This window comes from Staurois parvus, unplaced genomic scaffold (assembly GCF_062004578.1).
Source record: "Staurois parvus isolate SC_StPar_1 unplaced genomic scaffold, SC_StPar_1.0 ptg000014l, whole genome shotgun sequence".
In the NCBI taxonomy this organism is placed as follows: Eukaryota; Metazoa; Chordata; class Amphibia; order Anura; family Ranidae; genus Staurois; species Staurois parvus.
In genome coordinates, this window is record NW_028317810.1 from 12,912,147 (window position 1) to 12,934,409 (window position 22,263).

General features: G+C 40.7%; 1 protein-coding gene across 1 annotated transcript in view; it reads left to right on the forward strand.

The window, feature by feature from the left end:
- KREMEN1 (kringle containing transmembrane protein 1) overlaps positions 1-22,263 on the forward strand; it is a 218,879-nt gene that overhangs the window by 169,513 nt on the left and 27,103 nt on the right. The window contains exon 5 of the mRNA XM_089677376.1: positions 2,718-2,871. Within this exon, the coding sequence (XP_089533502.1) occupies positions 2,718-2,871 (154 nt within the window). The remainder of the gene's footprint in view (positions 1-2,717; positions 2,872-22,263) is intronic.

Sequence of the window (22,263 nt, forward strand, 5' to 3'; positions counted from 1 at the left end):
CCCACACAGGTGGATGGGGGAATCCTCCCCGCTGTCTCGTATTTTGAAAGCGGAGAAGTTAGCAGGACTCCTCCGATGTCAGAATACAGTGATCAGTGCTGCAGTCTATTGGCTGCAGTAGCGATCAAACTAAAGTTTTCCAGCAAGCCTGTTCATGGGCATTCAATCAGTAGATCAACTGCTCTGTAACAGGACCGGCCATAGATGGATCAAAATTCGGACTGGTCCCTTCTGAACTGGACGGATTTCGATCCATCTATGGGCAGCTTTAAAACTACCTTGGCAGTTAAAACAGTTCACTTAAACAAGCCATGCATGGATCAATGACTGAACAAAGAAAATTACTAATCTATGAACTGCTTTAGATGCATTTCAACTGTTTATTTATCCTTAACACTGCTTTTGCAGATTAGCTCTTAAAAGTAGAGTATACAATCAGCTTACCATCTCTTAAGGTGTAAGCTGCACAATGTGAAGCCTAGTAAACATGATCAGAAAATCGTACGAAAAATACTGCTTTTGAAACGATCATACAACAATCTGATCATTAGTACACAGCTTTCATTCGAAATTATTTGAAAGAACAAGCACAAAACTTTTTCTTGTACGATATCAGATATTTCGATTTTCATTTAATCAGTACAGTTTTCGTCCAAAAATACAATACATTACATCACTTCCACATTTTTATTCTATCGTATAAAGAATTTTCGTTACTTTAGTAACCTCTTCATTTTCAATATGGAGACTAGCATGCAAAATAGAAAAAAAACAGACGATCATTCGTCTCATATTCTCATTGTGTATTTGGGGCTTAAGGTCCCACACAGCAGGAGGCCTGTGTATCAAATGAGCAAACATACAGTATAGATGTATAATTACAGTTTTTTGAAACATTGGCCCATTTATACAATTTTCTTCTTCAAAATGAAGTCTGTTACATAGATATCATTAAACAAATTACAAAGTCTTGACATCTGTTCAATCACAACATTTAACATTAGTCAAAATATTGAGATACAAGAAATGTGGGGCATTCACAGTCTTCTGAAAAAAGAATAAGCCCAATCAATGGCCATGTTGCAAGTTTACCTGAAAAAAACATGTTGTACATGTAAACCAGCCATTGGCTAGGCCTTTTCTGCTAGCTTTATGTATATTTGTAACCTTGCTGCTATAAAGACTGAAGTGTTTCAGAGGGCTGCCAGTGTAGCCTGCTTTCTGTAGCTGAACTGATAGTTGGGATGCACTACCCTACTGGGGACTGTAAGTAGAATTTTGTGTATTCCCAATCAATCTTGGTGAATCTGACAGCCATGTCTCCTCATCAACCTAATACGATATATACCCGCACATTTCTTGTTGAATTTTACTAACATTTGCAGTCGCCCTATAAGAAGGTGTGTCTTTGAGTGGTTGGATGTTTCCTTTGGAGTGCGCTGAAAATACGGAAAAATCTTCATTTAGTACATGATGCAAACAGAAGAAAAATAATTCAACTGATTAAGTGGTTGGATGGCAGCCCAGACCCTTAACATCCTGTCAGAGATATTTAAACTGTATGGGTATATAGTAAAATATCTAAATTGTATTTATTAATGCCTCTATTAAATCACAGCAGTTATGTCATAAAAATGAATTTACATGTAAGAACGTTTGGTGTGTTTAGCAGATTGAATGAACACAAACTTTGTTTTGCTGCAGTTCACTAACATCTGTTCATTCCCATCTCTTGCTTGCCAATTACGCTCCATTTAATGATACTATAAACAAATCAGTGATGTGCAGCAACAGTAGATATGTTAGAGGTTTTATTCCAAAGCAGAGAACCTACTGTATTATTATTATTATTATTATTATAATACAGTATTTATATAGCGCCAAAAAGTTTGCTCAGCGCTGTACAGTGGGGGACAGTACATGAGACAATACAGTAACAATACAATGCACGAGGGGTTCGAGGGCCCTGCTCCTTGGAGCTTACAATCTAGGAGGGAGGGGATAGTGGTACAGGAGGAAATGGCTGTGGGGGATGGAGTGGTAGGAGGAGATGAGCTGTTAGGTGAGGGCGGGATAGGCTTTCCTGAACAGATGGGTTTTCAGGGTGCGTCTAAAGGTGAGGAGGGTAGATGACAGTCTGATGGATTGGGGTAGTGAGTTCCAGAGGATGGGGGAAGACCTGGAGAAGTCCTGGAGTCGGGCATGGGAGGAGGAGATAAACTAACACATAGATAAACTAACACATATACTTACATTTTCAGTAGACAGATGTGAAAAAAGCAAATTTTTACTGGTAATATACATATTAACCAATAAGCTTCTAACTTCAGCTTGTTCAATTAAGTTTTGACATTAAAACCTGGAAGCTGATTGGTTTCTATGCAGAGCTGCACCAGATTTTGCACTCTTCAGTTTTAGTAAATCTCCCTCATAGAGTCTCATGGTAGGTAGGCAGTTTTATCATTGATTGGATTTGACCTATTTACCTTTCATTTGACTGTACGAGCCTCATTAGGTATGATTTGGCTTGATCAGCAACATATACGCAAGGTATATGTCTGCCTAAATAATATTTACACTTTAGCTTTTTCTTTTCATACTTATTTTCAGATCAGTTATTTTATTTTTAATATATTATTATAACTTGCATAACATATATCACCATAGTGGAAATGGAGTCCAAAGCAATGTGATTATATTTTTTGTATCTCTTCTAGTTTGCTGGATTGGAGTCGGGGTTTGCGTGCTTTTGTGGAAACAATGCAGACTACAGAAAACACGGAGAAACACCAAGCACTGATTGTAACAGTGTCTGTTTTGGAGATCACACACAACCATGTGGAGGAGATGGGCGCATTATCCTGTTTGATTGTAAGCCCTGTTATTTTTTAATTTTTTTTTATATAAGATATAAGGTGAAACCTGTGACTATCTATTAATGAAGTGGTTTTGGAATGGGATGTGCAACAAGCTCAAGACTTTTGGCCATATTGCATATCTCTTTTAGTAAAGGTGTCATTAAATTTGGAGGATAATATTGTCACCAGCCCATTCATTTCAACAAAAATATAATAATTAAGATTATATGTGTATTCAAATTATTTTATGCATGGTATCTACCTGTAAAGGCTTCCCTTTCATAGTTTTCCAAAGCCTGGAGATTGCTGCTCGGCGCTGGCAGTTTGGATATGATTTCAGCAGCGCTAGGTAAGAGCTGTCACTCAAATGACACTCTAAATTATTCCATTTCAATCCTCCCCTGACAGATACATAAAAAGATTCTGTAGGGAGGTAAAGGGAGGGACGTATGTGTTGGGGCAGCACAGAAAACAGAAAGGGACTATGCTAGGGAATTTACTATTTCTGGGGTAGTCACATTTTCAAGCACATTCAAGGCATTTTGAAATTTGTTGTTGTGAATAAAAATGATTTATTAAAGTTAAAACACTACACAAATCATTATCAAAAGTTATTCTTGTGTGCTTTTGTCTACATTTATTAGTTTGGTATCATAGTCTCCTTAAGAATGCAGTGAAGTGAGAAAAATGAAAATACCCAAAACGCTGTGACCTATGAGGTTCAAAAAGCAATAAGAGAAAACCACCAAGTGTGGAGTTGACACTTTAAATAGGCCCTTATTGTTATATGTCATGGAGAAGGGCCATTGGTGTAGTTCAAAATGGATGGGCTCCACTGTAAACTGTTGTCCAGTCCTACCTCGTTTACTGGGCCTTGCCTCAATCCCAATCACCATGCCTCAGCAATACTCAGTAGCAGGGAGAGTATGCCAGGCCAACATTTGCTGTAATGTAAGAACCCTGCTTATTATATGCCAGAGAGTACAGTGCTCCATATACTATATCTCCACCCAGAGCTGGCTTAACAGATCGCATGCCCACTTGCATGAGACACGTGGGGCAGCATCAATCATTAGCTGGTCATTAGCAGCTTCCCTATGTAACTCTGCCAGGAAGATCTATTTATTTGTTTCCACCTAGAGCAATGCATGTTCCTACGCAAATGGGGAGGGGTGGCACAACCTGGGAGGTCTGGGGACAACCTGATATGAATTTTTACCCTGAATAGAGGCCAATCAGCAGGATCTCCATTTTATGATTAGTGTCAAGGCTGGATCATCCAGCTTCTTTTATGTATTATATGCTTTGAACTAACGTTCTGTCTTGACCAGATGGTGAAGTGATCGCTGGGAGATGATACAATACAATATAAACCATATTAAAATGTATAAATATACTTCAAAGTTCTTATCACATTCATTCCCTTAATGTTTATTTTTAGTTTATTAAACATGTTCTAGCTTCATCTTGGTTTAGCATATTTTAACAGTCGTTCTAAACATTGACTCAGTTGTATATTTATATTCAGTAGAAGTGTTTCAGAAATGTACATGAAGTGTGAACAGATTAGAACATACTTCCTCATGTGCCTCCCTCAGTTTACCTTCCTGTGAGTGTCTGTGATTATGTACTTGTTCTGCAGTGGAAGGGAGATGGTCTGCAGCAGAAGGGTACGTGGTTTGAAGGTTCTCATAGCATAGCTAAACCCAAGAACAAACCTAAATATATACTGGAGCATGCTAGTCCTTAGATCTGGTGGTCTTTCAGGCTTAAAACATTGTCAACAAGCACAGAAGATTGCCTGTCGATCTTGCCAGAAATTCAGTGCCTTTGTCATTTCTGTGAGCTGACCTCAAAGCTCAGACAAAGTTATCTTATAATTAGCTAATAACCCCTTATGTAGTAGAGATATAGAGAGAAACACATGCTTGAAGGCCAGCCTGGGTGTAAACCTCTCTCTCAATAGATACAGTGGAGTAAGTAAGAGTAGCCAACTAGGCAAAGTAAATATGATTGTAGAATCACCAGGTAAAATTAAAGGAGAAATAGCCTTATAAAAGAAAATCAATCCACATTCAAATCCACATTCACGGACTGGTAAGTCGCCAACATGGAAGTGACTATGCTGCAAAATGAAATAAGAAAACAATGCATTAGGCCAACAAAAGGCTAAATATCATCTGTATTGATGTATAGTTTATAGAAAACTTTATTAGTAACAGTTTATAAAAATATTAACATTGCTGTACGAAAATGAAAAGATGAACTAATTCCAAAAATCTTGGCCACCCTTCCTGACCCCTGTACATTTCAGTAGTAATGCCCTGTGCTGGCAATGTATTGGTTCTTAACCAATTGGTTATATACCAACTTGGTTATCTCCCGCCTCGATTACTGAAACTCCCTCCTCACTGGTCTACCGTTACACAAGCTATCCCCCCTTCAGTCTATTATGAATTCTGCTGCTAGACTCATACACCTTACCAACCGATCAGCGACTGCTGCCCCTCTCTGCCAATCCCTTCACTGGCTTCCACTAACCCAACGTATAAATTTCAAAATACTAACCACAGCTTACAAAGCCATCCACAACACTGCCCCTAGCCAACCTCATCCACAGATATCGGCCAAATCTCCCACTCCGCTCCTCCCATGATATCTTCCTCTCTAGCTCCCTCATCACCTCCTCCCATGCTCACCTCCAGGACTTCTCCAGAGCCTTTCCCATCCTCTGGAACTCCCTACCACAGCATGTCCGGTCAGCCCCCACCCTGTCTGCCTTTAGGCGATCTTCAAAACTCAGTTCTTCAGGAAAGCCTACCCCACCTCCACCTAAGAACTGCACTTGAATCACCTCCACCAGATCATCCCCTGCAGCTATCACCTTTTGTATCACCTCCCCCTTCCTTTAGATTGTAAGCTCCACGAGCAGGGCCCTCACTTTCCTTCTGTACTGAAGTGTATTGTAATTGTACTGTCTCCCTTATATTGTAAAGCGCTGCGCAAACTGTTGGCGCTATATAAATCCTGTATAATAATAATAATACCCACCATACACAGCCTTGGAGTAAGTACCCATAATCATTCTGAATGGCACCCCAACACAATGGTGTGTGTTGCAGCACATCATGCAATAATGTAAATGGGCTCTGAAAGTATACTTAAAAAACAAAACGTTTTTTATATTTGGATAGAGTATGGAATGATAATAAGTTCTTTTTAGCCATCTGTGTCGCTTTGAGGAGCATTACCTTCACTTCTTGTCCTGGAAACACAAAAGAATGTAATACAACCTCTTAGACCAGGGGTCCCTAACCCACAGGCCGCAGACAGCGGGAGGTGAGCGTCAACAGAAGTCCAGACAGGACTATCACAGACTGTGGCCTTTGCTCATCTCTCTCTGTGCGGCCATGCCTGTGTCTCCTCTCCCAGCTCTCCCTATCAGCGGGACAGGGGGCAGGAGGAGCTGGACATCTGCACAGAGAACAAGAGACTTCTCATATTAACAAGTGGGATAAGTTGGCCAGCTCCCACTGTCCTGTCTAGATCTGTAGCTCCTCTCAGGCCCTGCCCTGCTGATAGGATGACATCATGGCAGACCCTGGAGAGGACCCACAGGCTGAATACTTCCTCTACCCTGCCAAAGGAAGGACTGTGCAGGGGAGGCAGAGAGTGAAAGGGGCACTGTGATTACAGAGAAAAGGGGAGGGGCATGACTGCAAGGGGCATGTGATGGGGGGGCTGTGACTTCTAGGGGCACTGTGATATAAAGGGACTGCACTGTAGTCATTACATTGCCCCTTTACAGTGCAGTCCCATTTATATCACAGTGCCCCTCTACAGTGCACTCCCTTCACAATACAGCCCCCCTTTTCATTTCAGTGCAGTCCTCTTCACATCACAGCCCCCCTTTTCATTACAGTGCAGTCCCCTTCACATCACAGTCCCCCTTTAAAATACAGTGCAGACCCCTTCACATCACAGCCCCCTTTTACATTACAGTGCAGTCCCCTTTACATCACAGTGCCCCTTTACAGTGCAGTCCCCTTCCCGTCAACCCCCTTTCCCCTTACAGTGCAGTCTGCATTACATTAATGTAAAGGGGACTGCACTGTAAAGGGGCACTAAAATGTAAAGGGGGGCTATGATGTGAAGGAGAACAGTGAACACTGTGGGACTGTTGGAAAGAGAGATATGTGATGTAAGGGGGTACTGTGCTGTAAAGGGGGGTTGGGGTGTGAAGGGAGGCTGAGGACCAACTCTGTGAATGTCCCGTCACCAACTGACTCCCCACCCCCGGTCCCTGGAAAAATTGCATGCCAGGTTAAAGACTGCTGTATTAGACAGTTGTTACAAAAAAAAAGTGTCCTGGGTGGTGATGATCAGTGTCCTAATGATCAATGCCCAGCAGTGCCCCCCACCTGTGATCATCAGTGCTGCCCACCTGTGCTCAGCAGTGCTGCCCACCTGTGCCCAGCAGTACCTAGAAGTGCCACCCACCTGTGCCCAGCAGTGCCACCCAGCAGTGCTGCCCAATCAGTGCAGCATCATCAGTGCCAGCTCATCAGTGCTGCCTAACAATGCCACCTATCAGTGTCCATCAGTGCTGCCTATATGTGCAACCTCATCAGTGCCGCCTATCCATGCCACCTCATCAGTGCTGCCTATCAGTGGCCATCAGTGCTACCTATCAGTGCAGCCTCATCAACGCACATCAGTGAAGGAGAAAAATTACCGGTTTGCAAAATTTTATAATAGAAACAAAGAAAAACATTTTCAAATTTTTTTGATAAAACACCCAGTGGCAATTAAATACCACCAAAAGAAAGCTCTATTTGTGTGAAAAAAACGATAAAAATGTCATTCTAAGCGCGACAGTGCTGAAAGCTGAAAATTGGCCTGGGTAGGAAGGGGGGGGGAGTGCCCAGTAGACAAGTGGTTAAAGCCCACCCTCTTAGCAGCTGTACTTATGTGTAATGTGAGCAGCAAGGGGTTAAGGTAATTAGTGATTCTACAGAAAGCAAAATGAAGTAATAATCACCAGCACTTTTCAGTATTTACATCATATTCATCCAAATAGACAATCAATGCAGCATATCTGCAGACTGGGTTACTCACTTTAATGATACCCTTTCAAACTGTGTCAGACATAGCCAAATACATCAGTTTGATGTCGTTTTCGGAAACAAATTCTAAACATAAACCTTTATACACTAAATAAACCAGTAGTGGAAAACACCGGACTACACAAGCCAGGGTCTGTTTTGTAATTTACTTCCTCCTGTACGCTTTACTCAGATATGTACTTACCTGTCTAGACATGAAGTATGAGTTCCTTGCCTCAAGCTCCAAGGAAGTGGCAAGAAGGCACAGATACTCCCACTTTTCATATTAATAAAATACATGGAGGACTGATGGAAATGACCATGTGTCCCTTACGGCACTGCAGTTCATAGTGCTCAGTAAATGAAAACCTTCCCTTTCAGTTTGTTTTTAGAATCCAATATACACCATGTTAGGATAACACTGAATCAACGTTGAACTGCAGCTTTCTAGTGCATTGATGTGTACAACTTGTAAACTTGTACTTGCCTCAAAAGAATTTGTAAACCTTCTCATTACCTTATTACATAAGCCATGGCTACTGCCACCCCCAGTACCTACCTATATTTGTGTACTGCAGTCCATAGGTTCAAGCACTACCTGTGTTATGTGACCTGAACCACTGTTTAGAGCATACGTCCTAAATTGGTGCCATCTCTTTGTGTTTACACAAATTCGTCCTGAATGTAGAAAAATGGCTAAATGTTAGTTATGTGGCTAGCCAGCCATTTGAAGTTGTAATTACATCTTAAAGCGGAGTTCCACCCATTTTTCATACTTTACCTGATTATGTTGTCTCTGTGAAATAAAGATCAAGTTGGAATTTTTTTTTTTCTAACCTCCCTAGCGGTCTTATTATGTCAGTATTTCTGTGCTCACAGCGGTACATTTTTTTGCATGAAAATATGTAGTTTTTTTATTTTGGCCTGTAATTCTTAGGAATAACTCATTGAAATCTGTCCGAACAAGACTCTAGTAAACATCCCGGGTATGATAAAATTTTAAACACAAAATCATAAATTATAATATAATAAATGATCATAAAAAATAATAATATAATAATACATTTAATTCATTAATGTAATCAAACCAAAAACACTGAAATTTGAAATAGAGCGCCAAGTTCGCACATCACTGAGCTTAGTCGCAAAATCGTTTTCAGTGTCTGATGACGAATTTCCCCACAAATCATTATCACTCAATTCTGCAAGTGGTTCTAATTTACTATCGCTGTTCTCTAGCCGGTCTAAAATCCCTTTTGACCTAAAGGGACGCTTTTTGGACGCCATGGACGTTTCTCAGATTCCAGGCAGAAAGAACAGTAAAAATGCAGGAAGGGCACAGGACAAAGCACTAGGGACAAAATGTATGTGAAATGGTTTGATACAGTAATGTAATACTATCAGATTTTAGTGTATTGAGTGAATGTCACATTTTAAATTTTTGAGCTTCCCGCCGGTTCCGTCCCCCGTATGTCCCATATGTTCCAACACTCGCAGGGAACGAAACCTGGAAGACGGATGCCGGCATCGATCGGAGGAGATGGCTGGGGACATTGCAGGGGGGACATTACGGCAGTGCAGGACAAGGTAAGTGCAAGAGGGAATCCCTGAGCAACGCTGCAGGGAAATCCCAAGTGTATCTCGGGGTAACCACTTTTGGTACTGAAAGTTAACCCAGAGCTACACTCGGGAATACTGCCAGGGGGATTAAAAATTGGAATAATTCAATAGTAAAAGCATTGTAATTACTTAGTAATTATGAAAAAAATGTACCGCTTTGAGCACAGAAATACTGACATAATCAGACCACTAGGGAGGTTAATGCTATTTGAAAGGTCATCGTGGATCTGCTTTAAATTTTTTAGGGAGACTGGAGCTCTGCTTTAACTTGAGCTCTTCCTGTTTATATTTTTCCTTTTTTTGTACATTCATTAAGTAATGTAGTTCACACATCGTTACTGCACCCAACTGTATTTGTTTTTTTACAATGCAGATTTGTGGACTTTTTTCTGTTACTCATGTCATGGTGTTTCTCTGACTTGTTGTTTACTGCTCTTTTTGTGTATGATGTTATAACACCTCTAACGTTCCAACCATTGACTTTATCTTTCTGTTAGTATTCGAAATTACGATAACCATTGTACCTTTCGTAAAATGACTCAATAAAAGCCTATTGAAAGGGAAGTTATAATTACATCTTTATCCAATCATTCATTTATTCTCAGTTGCTGAATGGCAATTGCAACACAGTTATATGACGCTTGTCACTAGATGTCTGATTTCACAAAATACTGCCTGTTCTACTCAGAAAGGCCTGCTTTTCTTCACAAATCAATGGGACATTCTTAGTCATCTTCCTTTTTGCTCATTGTAACTGAACTTTCAGCTCTTGTACTTACAAAATTCAAAACAACATTACAAAGTGCAGCAATAAAGCCACATTAAGTTATTATAAAAGCAAATGAAGCTTGTGCATCTATTACTGACATGGCCAGAGTCAACGTCACCATATCATCAAAAGAATGCCTTTTGATCTGCTTGTGTAACAGCTCTTTCTCTAAGCCATGTGCTTGCGCTATGCCAGTGGTTCCCTTTTTTTTTTAAGTTATGACACACCATGATGAAAATTCAAATGTTTCTGACACACAGCATAATCCATTATAAATGAAAATGACAACAGGTCTACATAGTTTTCAAACGTCATATTGCTATTAATATTTATAAGAAATAACACTGTAGATTGTTGTTCTGAGAAGAATCCATTGTTTTAGGAAATCGGGAAGGAATTTTTTCACTGTTGGAATAAATTGGACCTTGCTTTACAAGGAGTTTTTCTTAATCGTACAGTGAAGGACACCCAATCTTAGCCTTAACCACGGGTTATTTGCAGATAACTTCAGGTGACTGCACAGTTGCAAAAAAATAAGCAGCACATCTCTTATATAATTCTTCCCACTCCCAGCAACCATTAAAGATTTGCTGGTGTCCTTAGGTGATGTATGTCTTCTTTCCACTAAGAAGCTTACTTCTTTTAAGTTATGACTTTTTCTTCTCTCTTAAGCTTCCTATGTGCTCTGTAGCCATTGCAGCTCCCTCTCCGCAGTTTTCTGGTTTTGTTGACTCATCAGCTGAGCCTTGGGGGTTTGATTCCAGACCGCTTGTGGAAGAAGATGCAGGGTTGGGCTGAAGTGTTTTTTCAGGGTGGGGAGGCATCTGTCCGCCTTCTCACCCATCACAGAGAGTTGGGTCCAGAGTGTTATTTGCAGGAGAACAAACTAGAGTTTTGGACTTTGCCTCCTCGGTTTTTGCTTTTGAATTGGCCATCTTACCTAAAAAAACATACATATCTCCTCCCTGCTATTTAGCAGTTCTAAATGAGGAATGATTTCAGGTTTATTTCTAGAACAAGTTCACTGTTCCCAATGCAAATAGAAGCACTCGGCCCATTCTGGATCTGAAAACTTCTAACTTGTTCTTGCAAGACCAGCTCAGTTCTGTTCTCGGGGATTGATGTTGTGGGATACCTGGACAATCTCCAGTTAATACACCAGTCCTCCCAAGCCCTTTCAGCCAATATGCAGTTGACAATGCAGACTCTGCAGAGATTTGGATGAATCCTCAAACTTCAGAAGTTGGCAACAGACCTGACTCACAGATACCTGGGCCTGCTATTGGATATGGCCCTGTTCAGGGAAACTGTGATAAAAACATGGCAAGTTTTCATGACAGATACCAGCCTATCAAGCTAGGACGAGTCCTGGATGTGCTTCTGGTACAAGGGATTTCTTTGTCAGAGGAAGCACGACTACTCACCAACATACTGAAATTCAGGGTAGTTCTGGTTGCCCCTCTTAGCTGTGCGGTCACCTCATCAGAATCCAGTTGAAAAGTGTCAAAGCGTTAACCATCAAGCAACAACAGAATTCCCAAGAAGTGAACTTGGTTCTCACTTAGGAAAAACTGCACATTTCATCCCTGTTCCTTGTCCACATCCCTGGCGTGGAATATTGGCAGGTTGAATTTCTAAGGTGTCAGCGTCTGGATCTCAGAAAATGTGCTCTTGACCCAGGGGTGTTCCAATCTTCTGGTTTCCAGATTCAACAACAAACTAGTCATATTCATCACTAGGTCCAGGGACCCTTGGACCTTTGAACTTGATGCTCTGGTGACTCTATGGGTCAGTTCAGCCTGAACTACGCATTTCCTCCTCTACGACATTTTATTCGTTTGCACCACAGGATCAAGATGGAGGACATTTCAGTGATTCTCAGTGCACCAAACTAGCCCAGCAGGTTGCAGTACTGAAACATACTCAGACTCTTGGCAGACTCACAATGGACTCTTATGGATTATCTGGACCTTCAGTTCCAAGAACTGTTCCTGCATCTCATTTTCTGCCTCTAACAGTATGACTGTTCTGAGGTATGGATTTGGTCATCCCTGTGCTCCTAAAGACTAGGAAATCATCTTTTCACAAAGACTACAATTGCACTTGGAAGGCCTTCTTTTCATGGTGTGAGACTACAAAGCACCAACCTAGGAAGTATTCCATGGAACTATAGTAATTCTGTCCTTCCTCCACCCTGGTCTGAATCAGCATCTGGCCTTCAGTTCAATAAGGGGAAAAACCTCAGCCCTGGCCATTCTGTCTGAGAGACTATTGGTCTCCCATTACTTTGTGAAGGCCTTTGTCTAGAGTGTCAATCACATTGTTCCCCTATACATTCCCTTGACTCTTTGAGACCTTAACCTGGTTCTTTTAAGACTTTAGAGGAATATCTCCTTATGTTACTTCACTTACTAGGTGGTCTTTGTCCTTGCTATGACCTCGACATGGCAGATCTCTGAGCTAGTAGCCATATACTATTGTAAAAAGCATTTCCTAGCGCTACATAAGAACAATGTTAGCCTTAGCCTGAAGCCTTCTTTCCCCTCTAGATGGTTTCCTCCTTCCCTACCAGCATATTGTTATTCCCTTCTTCCCTCCCTCCTTATGTCCTACTTTGAAACATCCCAATGAAATTTCTCTTCACTGCCTCAACATGGTACACCCTGTGAGAGTCTCCCTCTTGTCTACAGCCTATTATCAAGAATTGGATTCCTTCTTTGCCATTCTCGAGGGTTCCCATAGGAAGCTCCTTTCTTACTGTTCCATACAGTAGCTAGGTGGATTAAACAAGCCATTATTTCAGCCCATAGTCCCAGGGTGCACTCCACCAGACCCATTATTGCTTCATGGACTTTTCATCATCAGACATCTGATTCTCAGGAAAAGGGTGCATAATTGAAAAAAAAGACTGTATTTGTAACTTTGCAATGCTTTCTACCATATACATAATTTTAGTGTCATTTTGAACAATTTATGGAATAAAGTGTCTACTTTTTATCTAAAGTAACTCTCATTTGTTTTTTTAAGACATCAATAATGTAGAAAAATATTTATTTTTGTTTCATGTGTTCTGTTTATGAATTGCATAAAAAGTAAAATAACTTTTGCTGACCAAAATCACCAAAAGAAAGCAAAGAAAAAAAACAATATACAGTATGTGTTACTTCATTATCTTAAGTAATTACAAAGTGTTTGCCAAATAAAAAGGGCTATAAAATGAAAAAAAAAAAATATTAGAACTGAAGAGGAAAAGGTACAGGGTCACATCGGAAGCCCAGACTCACTCAGTGGCAGCTATCTGCTAAAACCCAACAATGACAAATAATGGCAACCACTTAGGTCACTTTATAGCTATTGAAAAATACCCATTTGATTATTATTATTTTTTGTGGGGATCTGAGCTAAGGCCGCATTCACACCTGAGTGTTTTGTAGCACGAAACTCGAAGCTCCAGAACGCTCAGGGGGAAAAATCAATATTACTCTATGGAGATGGTTCACATCTCCACTCCAAGTTGCCTGAAGCAGAACACATGAAGCTCAAAAAATACGCCGGCAGGGGCGTATTTGCCGCGAGGAAGGGACACTAAGTACAGGGCTGGGCAGGGGGCTGCTGTATCTTACCTGGCTCCGGTCCCAGTCCCACGACGATCCAGTCCAGGAAGCGCTGCTCCTTCATTCACTCCGGCCACTCCCTCACTCGATGTTCGCGCTGCTCAGCTCCGCCTCCTCACCGGTGATTGGGCGCCAGAACTGTAGCTCAGGAAAGGCACACAGGCGGCCAATCACCTGCGAGGAGGCAGAGCCGAGCAGCCCCACGAACATCGAGTGAGGGAGAGGCCGGAGTGAAGAAGGACAGCTGACAGGTAAGTGTGCCGTGCAGATGGTGCTGCTGCAACCAGGTATGCTGGCTGCAGCAGCGCCATGCTGGAGAAGAGGTCAGCAAGTTAAGTGTCATTGGTGTCAGTGGGAGGCACGTTTCTTCCCACTGACACCAATGATGGGGCACGTTTCTTTCCACTAACACCAGTGATGGGGCACGATTCTTCCTACTGACAGCAATGATGAGGCACTATTCCTCCCACTGACACCAATGATGGGACACTATTTCGCTCCATAAGACACACTTGGGAGAAATGTCTGTGCTTCTTATGGAGCGGCCGGCCCAGTATTCCCGCCGCTGTTGTATGTCCGCAGTCTTTGGTCATCTCCTGTACTGTGTCTGCATTTGTTCATAGTTTTTTTTTTTTTAAACTATAGTCCGGCCCTCCAATGGTCTGAGGCACAGTGAACTGGCCCCCTGTTTAAAAAGTTTGAGGACCCCTGCTATAGGGGGTTAAGGCTATGGGTTAATTATTATTAATTTATTATTACAAGTATATATTTATGATTATGTTAATGTATTTGTGTATTTATTTTACATTTGTTTATTCATTTATTATTATTAGTATTAATATCACCCTAACAAAAAAAAAAATAAATAGGGGAAAAAAAAGAAAATAATAAAATACTATAAATAAATAATAATAAATAATAAATAAAATACTAACCCCAACTCAAACCCTAACCCCTAATCCTAACCCTAACCTAACCTTAACTCTAGCCTCTTACCATAACAAAAAAACAAAATAATAATACATGAATAATAATAATAAAAAAATAAAAGCTGATGGAAAAACTAAAAAAACTGAAAAACCTAGCAACAAATAATGCAATAGATGATATTTTTCTCTATTGGCTAATAAAAAAATCACCAAAGCTTCAAAACGGCTAAAAATGCTAAATAAAAATGCACAAAAATGTGCAAAAATCACGGTAAACTATGCATGAAAAATCACACTAAAAACGCTGCAAAACGCTACACTCAAATGTGAATGGAGCCTAAAAGAGATTATTGGATTCTGACATTGACAGACTCAGCATTCACCTTGTGTTCAATAGTAATCAAGTTTTGAGATCAGGTCTCGAGGGGAAGTCATGTGTTACTTCTGAACTCTTAAAGTTTTAATTACACTTTGCATGGACTATCTATTGTTAGGACAAAAAGCAACAATGGACATCTTCATGAACTGGAAACCTGGACTAATTAAAAAGCAAAGCTTAGTTGGCTTTTTGACAGCAGTTCTACTTGCAGTGTCAGCGTGGTTGCTAGCTAGAAGAAGCCTGATATTAATCATAAGTGAGCATGTGTTCCCTGCGTTTTGTCTGATGTGGTATTTGAGACTTTCAGAGAATCAGTATTACAGTTAGCACTCTTACATCCGAGTTACTTCTCTCTCCGCCTGTCATTCAGATTAACATTGCTGGACTGCTAGCTTGTGTGTGGCATACATTTTAATGTATCAGATAAAGAGATCATAGGATCAACTTCACAATGCCTGTCTTGCATACAAAATTGAAAAAGGCCAGAACCTCTGGGAGTAGATCTAACAATAGATATCTCACCAGCCTGGCATCTAGACCAACAGCTGCCGACAACAGATCTCAAACATTTCTGAGCTGTCGTCATTTCATACCTCTGCGTTCTGGAAGACAGAATAGCTGTGAACAATATGTTGCAGATGAAGGCCTCTGGAGAGAGGTCACAGGAACAGGTTGACAAAGATGGAATACCATGCACCCATGTATATTAGCACTGTGTGAATCTGACATATTTATGTTATAGATGAATACTCCAATCTGGGGTCTCACATTGGTTTGTTTTTATAATTTTAGCATAGTAAGGGGTGCTGTGCAATCACGGTGACTCTTATTCTCATTAGAAAATTTCTGCTGTGATTAGTTCCATAAATACTCACATTGTCTTGCACTGAAACATAAAAGATAAAAACTTAATCTGCACAAACATGCATGGAAAATATACCATGTGTTGTTCTCTTTTTGCCTATATCATTCACCTGCTATCTTTATAAACGTGTCTGTATATTCATAGAGACCAGATTCAAATACTAGTGAAACAATAAAACAGCGCAAAACATGAAATGAATCAAAAATAATTATACACAAATCATAATAAATTCTATGGTTATAAAATAAATGCCCAAAACCAACAAAATGAAAAAAATATAAAATTTGTGTCCAAATACAAAAAGTGATGAAACCAAAAACAAAGAAAGTCCCCTTTAAACATGCAAATAGTGCTCCAAAAAAATGTTAGGATAAGTGTAATACAGAGAAAAGACTCCACGGATCCACACCTTCCTGTGAATACTGATGTATTCCGCACTCACCAGACATAAGAATAAATTTCACTTTATGGATACAATATTATCCTCCAATTCCCAGGGAAAATTTCATCTCCATAGCCTCCTCCATATACAAAAACTTCCTTACATCCAACTTCAAAAGGGATTTCCCATCATAACGATGTGTTATATAGGAAGACAAAGGAGAACCAATAGTGCAATATTGCAAAGACTTTTCATTGAATAAAATAGTGCTCAATCTACTCACATTATAACTTAAAATAAATCGCCAATGACAAAATCCTCCAAAACAGACTTCCTAGTGTAAAACAGATTCCAGAAAGTAAACCAAACTGGCAGCACCGGATATGACGTCACACGCTCAACATAGGAAACTGGAAGTACGTCATGTCTGACGTGTTTCGCCCCTCCTCCAGGGCGTTATCAAATAATTATAATATATAATGAATATAATGATTGACACTGCTGGCTGTCATCTTGATCCACTTGCTCAAATACTTTAAAATGATTGCAAAAGGATCAGATTTTATCCCCTGAAATAAAAAAGAGGTTTATACTTACCTGCTCAATGCAAAGATATTGCCCAAAGCGACCTCTTACCTCCTCTTCTGGAATACCCCACCAACACTTTCTACTCCGCCTCTTCTGCATGTGCTACCATATCAAGCATTGCTATAGGGGTACACATGCGGGCGTGCTCCTGAGCTGGATTGTGTGTGCCCATAGACTCACACAGCATGACTTGGCCCCTCCCCTTCTCCCTCCTCACTGGATTTGATTGACAATGGCTCCACCTGCTCTCAATCTATCATGTGAGACCAGGAAAAAAGACCAGCGCTGCTGAAGACAGGCACATTACTGGATCAAGAGAGGACTCCGGTAAGTATTTAGGGAAGTAGGTGAGGGAAACAGCTACCTTAATGCAGGTAATACATTAAGGTGAAAAACCTTTGTCTTTAGGTCTTTAGAACCACTGACCCATAATAAGTATGCAAATCTGCATATTTCTTGTAGGTCAGTGACTCCAAAGTATTAAAGCCAATGGACTGGCAATACAGCCTGTCAACTAGTATTGTATGGTGGAGGTCAGCAATGGCAGGTTTAATTAAATCCAAAGAAATCTTAACTTTTGGTAGTTGCGTAAGTGTTCAAATTACAATTATATACAATGAACAATGGAACACATTTGCCAGTCCGTTTTGTAGGTTGGAAAACCAAGCCATACAGTAGCCACACATTTGTAACAGCAAAACATATTTATTTGCCTGCTGTGACAAGCCAGAGCAGAGAAAAAGACGCTGATTGACTTGAGGGGGGGGGTTACTAAAACTTGCATACACAGAATCTGGTACAGCTGTACATAGTGACCAATCAGCTTCTAACTTCAGATTGTTCGATTAAGCTTTTAAAATAAAACCTAGAATTTGATTGGCTATTATGCACAGCTTCACCAGATTCTGTCTGCTCCAGTTTTAGTAAATCTCCCTCAATGTGTCTCTGGAAGACAATGCCTGGGGCTGGACAGGGAAATGAAAAGCAACAGATTGATGAGTTCATCTCTCAGTCACTCTGCTGTTTCTTCCTATCAGCATGTTTCAAACACATCTGATTGTCTCTGTGGGCTGCTTCTTTCTTCCCCAGTTTGAGCTATTCTATAGGGAATATGGCACTGTCAGTCTTCAGTTGGCCATTGAACTGACAATCTGAGAGCCTGATTTGCAGCCCAAAGTGAAGGAGTGCACATAGTATGTTGACAACGCTGCTGCTATTTACAAGGCAGCGGCTTAGTGTTGTCAGCCTAAAACCAAAAATGCTGTTACTGGAAGGATCTCCTGTAAGAAACTTTGCAACAAGGTCGCAAAAAATAAATTTTCTTAAGAAAACTGTTACAGTGAGACATAATTCCAAATATACTGAAAAATAGATGTTGGCTTTACATGCTCTTTAACTACTTAAGTATCTAGATATACTGCTACAGGGCGACACCTGTGCACATATATATATATATGTAATTTTGCATTTCCGGCCGCAGATGTCAATCACCGGGTCTCGGCCGGTAATTACCCGCCGGCGCCCGGTGATTACCGAGCATCTCCGACTGGAGGAAGATTGTTTTGTTTACAAACAATCTTCCTCCCTGTCAGCTCGAGCACACTGCTGGGGATGGCTGTGCACAGTACAGCCATCCCGATCAGTGTGCTTACAGTGAAGAACACACCCCGCCCCCTAATAAAACACTCCCAGCACACAGTTAATCCTTTGATCGCCCCTCACATTAACACCTTCCTGCCCAGTGTCATTAGTACACTGGGGTGTCAGACTGTCCGTCGCAGTCCCACTAAAAGTTGCTGATCGCCACCATTACTATTAGAAAAGAAAAATCCCATTATCTATACCGTCATTTGTAAACGCTATAACTTTCATGTAAGCCAATTAATTTACATGTATTGGGATTTTTTTTAGCAAAAACATGTCGCAGAATACATTTTGGCCTAAATTTATGACGAAATTAGATTTTTTTATGTTTTACTGGACATAGCAAAAAGTCCAAAATATTGTTTTTTTTCTCAAAATTGTTGGTATTTTTTTGCTTATAGTGCAAAAAATAAAAACCACACAGGTGATCAAATACCACCGAAAGAAATCTCAATTCGTGGGAAAAAAAGGACGTGAATTTCATTTGGGTGTCAGTTAAAGTAACGCAGCGAGTAACACAAAAAATGGTCTAGTCATGAAGGGGGTTAAATCCTCAGAAGGGCAAGTGGTTAAAGCTGCCCAACTACCAGGGCTAATTTCACATTATGTCTGGGGGATTGTGGACTAGCCTTTCATTTACCTGATTCCACGCTCTATTTAGCTCCTGTGCTCTCCTTCTCTGCCCAAAGCTCTGGTCTGTGGGGGGAGCTTCAGCATCATCAGGTACCATACAGGAAAAGGAATGTTAAGGAACACCTTAATAACTTGTCTGTAGACTAAACGAGCATTTAATCCTTGTGGGCGGAGGGCACTACGAAGGTGTATTTTTTTTTTTATTTTCCTTGAGTTGGGCTTTAGGGCCAGCATCTACTATTAATTAAGGTTTTTGACCTGTATGTGCAAAAAGTGTATACAAAATGACAGAAAGCCATGTAACGGCTGCTGTGTACAATAGATGAGACCTGTACAATTTAAATTATTACTATGTTAGGCGAAAATAAGTTGCGAACCGTGCCATAAAAGGATGACCATATTTCATCTATCATTCTACCCTTTGAATTTTTTAAAATACATTTTCACAAGGATAATAGAAAGAGGTCAGCATTTGTTTGGTCTTGCAATCTTTGGTTAGTCAGTGTCCAGCAGCCACATTCGATTGTGGTACAGATAAAGCCTGATTTCTAGTAAACCTTTACTGGCTCTAGCTTACGGCCTGTGAAAGGACTGCCTGTGGAAACAATGTGGTTCATTCTTGTTAGCAGTGAGTGGGCAGACCATTGTGTACTTAGAGGTCAGACTGAGAAAGAACATTTGAGAAGAAGGACACAGTTGTGGTCATACATGACTTGGATTTGCGGGAAGTCAAGTATGTGGCTCTGAATTTAGACCTTGGTTCGGAGCCTTGAAGACTGGGGCATGGAACCAGAACAGAAGATTTTTGTCTGTGTGGCGTAGAGGTGGGCGGAGTGGCGTAAACTAGATTTCAACTGTGTTTCCTCATGAGTGATTTTGGTCATTTTGCCAAACATAATTCTCACCTGACCTGGCACATTTCTGCTGTTGTATATTGATCGGATTTGACAAATAAAAAGCAGTCGCTCCATTTATATTGTTTTTTCAGATACATTAGTTTATATAAGCAACGTGAGATAGATAAAGTTATACAAAAAGTATGTTAATGCACTACATAAGTCTAGTCTACTTTACAAGCCTGCCATGTGCAGTGTTAGATACAATCCGTGTTCTGCTGTGTAGAGAGGTACTGTTCAAAGAAGCCTATAGTTGAAATATGTGGTATAAATCTTGATGAGAGCATGCTTAGTATATGATATTTATTAAGATTCTGATACTATCAAGGGTTAAAACTATTCCTGGACTTTGATTTATAAATCAGTGATCGGGACATTTACCAGCTATTCAATGTAGGTGTATCTTCCTGGTGCATGTGTTTTAAATCACAGTGATTGATTCAATTGCAGTGAATGTTTGGTTACATTCATTTATAATAACAGTATGCCTCTATGAACTTTATCATAAAATCATTAAAGCTATTTATGCCTGGTTGGTCTATTGGTTGAACTAGATGGACTTTCTGTCTTTTTTCAACCTTACTAAATATGTAACTATGTAACCTTCCAGGTTTTTAATAAGAAGTATGGACAAAGCTTTTTGGCCATATTTCTCTTTTGGGTTCCAGGAGTTCAGTTATTTTTGCTCTGCTGTGGCCCAGATTCAGCTAACAGTGCATTAAAATCCACTGTTAGCCGATGTCACAGAGCTGTTCCAAGCTATGGAAGGATGCCAACATTAATGTCAGAATCCACCAAGATGCCTGACTAGCAGCTGGCACAGCCTGTCACTGCCCCACTGAGAGCCTGAGCCAGCCACTCCTGCCCCCTCCCATGCCTGATGCTTCAGTGAGTGCTAGAGGGGAAGAGCAGAGAGCCGGACACTGATAATTGCCACTCTCTGCTCAGTGAAGCTCAAGAACTGAGCAATCACGTGACCACTGATCACTCAGTCCCGGTCTTAGAGCCTGTGGGGAACAGCTGCAGCATCAGACCGCTGCTGCAGCCATATAAATAAGTATGTGTGTTTGTTTGTTTGTTTTATTTTCCACACTTCTCTTTTAACATCAGTAGACAAAAGCATGTAATACAGGGTTGTTTTATTAAATTAATTAAGAACTTTAGGGGTTGTAAAGGATACAAGGATGTACCCAGTCAGTGAAAGGCAGTCATCTTCATAGATTGCGTGTGGAGAATGCCTCAGTGTTCACACCTCTGTCATAAATAATCCTTGTAATATGTCTAATATGTGTATATCCTATCATTGTCCAACTGTACAAAAAATGGCAACCACCCCAACTTATAATTGGCGCACATGGAAGGGCAATGCACATCACAAACAAACAAAGGATTTCCCAGCACACTTACCAACCAGCCTGCAACAGAATCAAAATAGCTCTGTCTAACAGTTTGCATTAAAAACAAAAGGTTTGGTTTTCTGTTTTAAACGCAAACTGTTAGACTGACCCACTTTGGTCGTTTTGCAGGCTGATTGGTAAGTGTGCTGGGAAATCATTTGTTTGTGCACCTTGCTGCAAAGGCTAGTTATAGGTTGGGGTGGTTGCCATCTTTTGTACAGCTGGACGAATTGGGTGCAGGGATGAATGCAATGCCGCCGATGCCACTGTGCTCTTGCCGGGCGTCTCATGCATCCCTGTGCCTTTAAGGAGGGGTGGGCTCTCTCCAGACATACCTGCCCTTAATCTATCCATTCTTCTTTGTGCTCCTGCTATGGAGGCACTGGAAATTTAGAGTTTGGACCACAGTTTATACAGAGGTCCCCTGACATGGACACTGTGGCTTATGCATATATTTGCAAATGTGTGCAAACAAAACTTTCTGTTTTTAATGCAAACTGTTAGACCAGTGGTTCTCAACCTTTCTAATGCCGCGACCCCTTAATACAGTTCCTCATGTTGTGGTGACCCCCAACCATAAAATT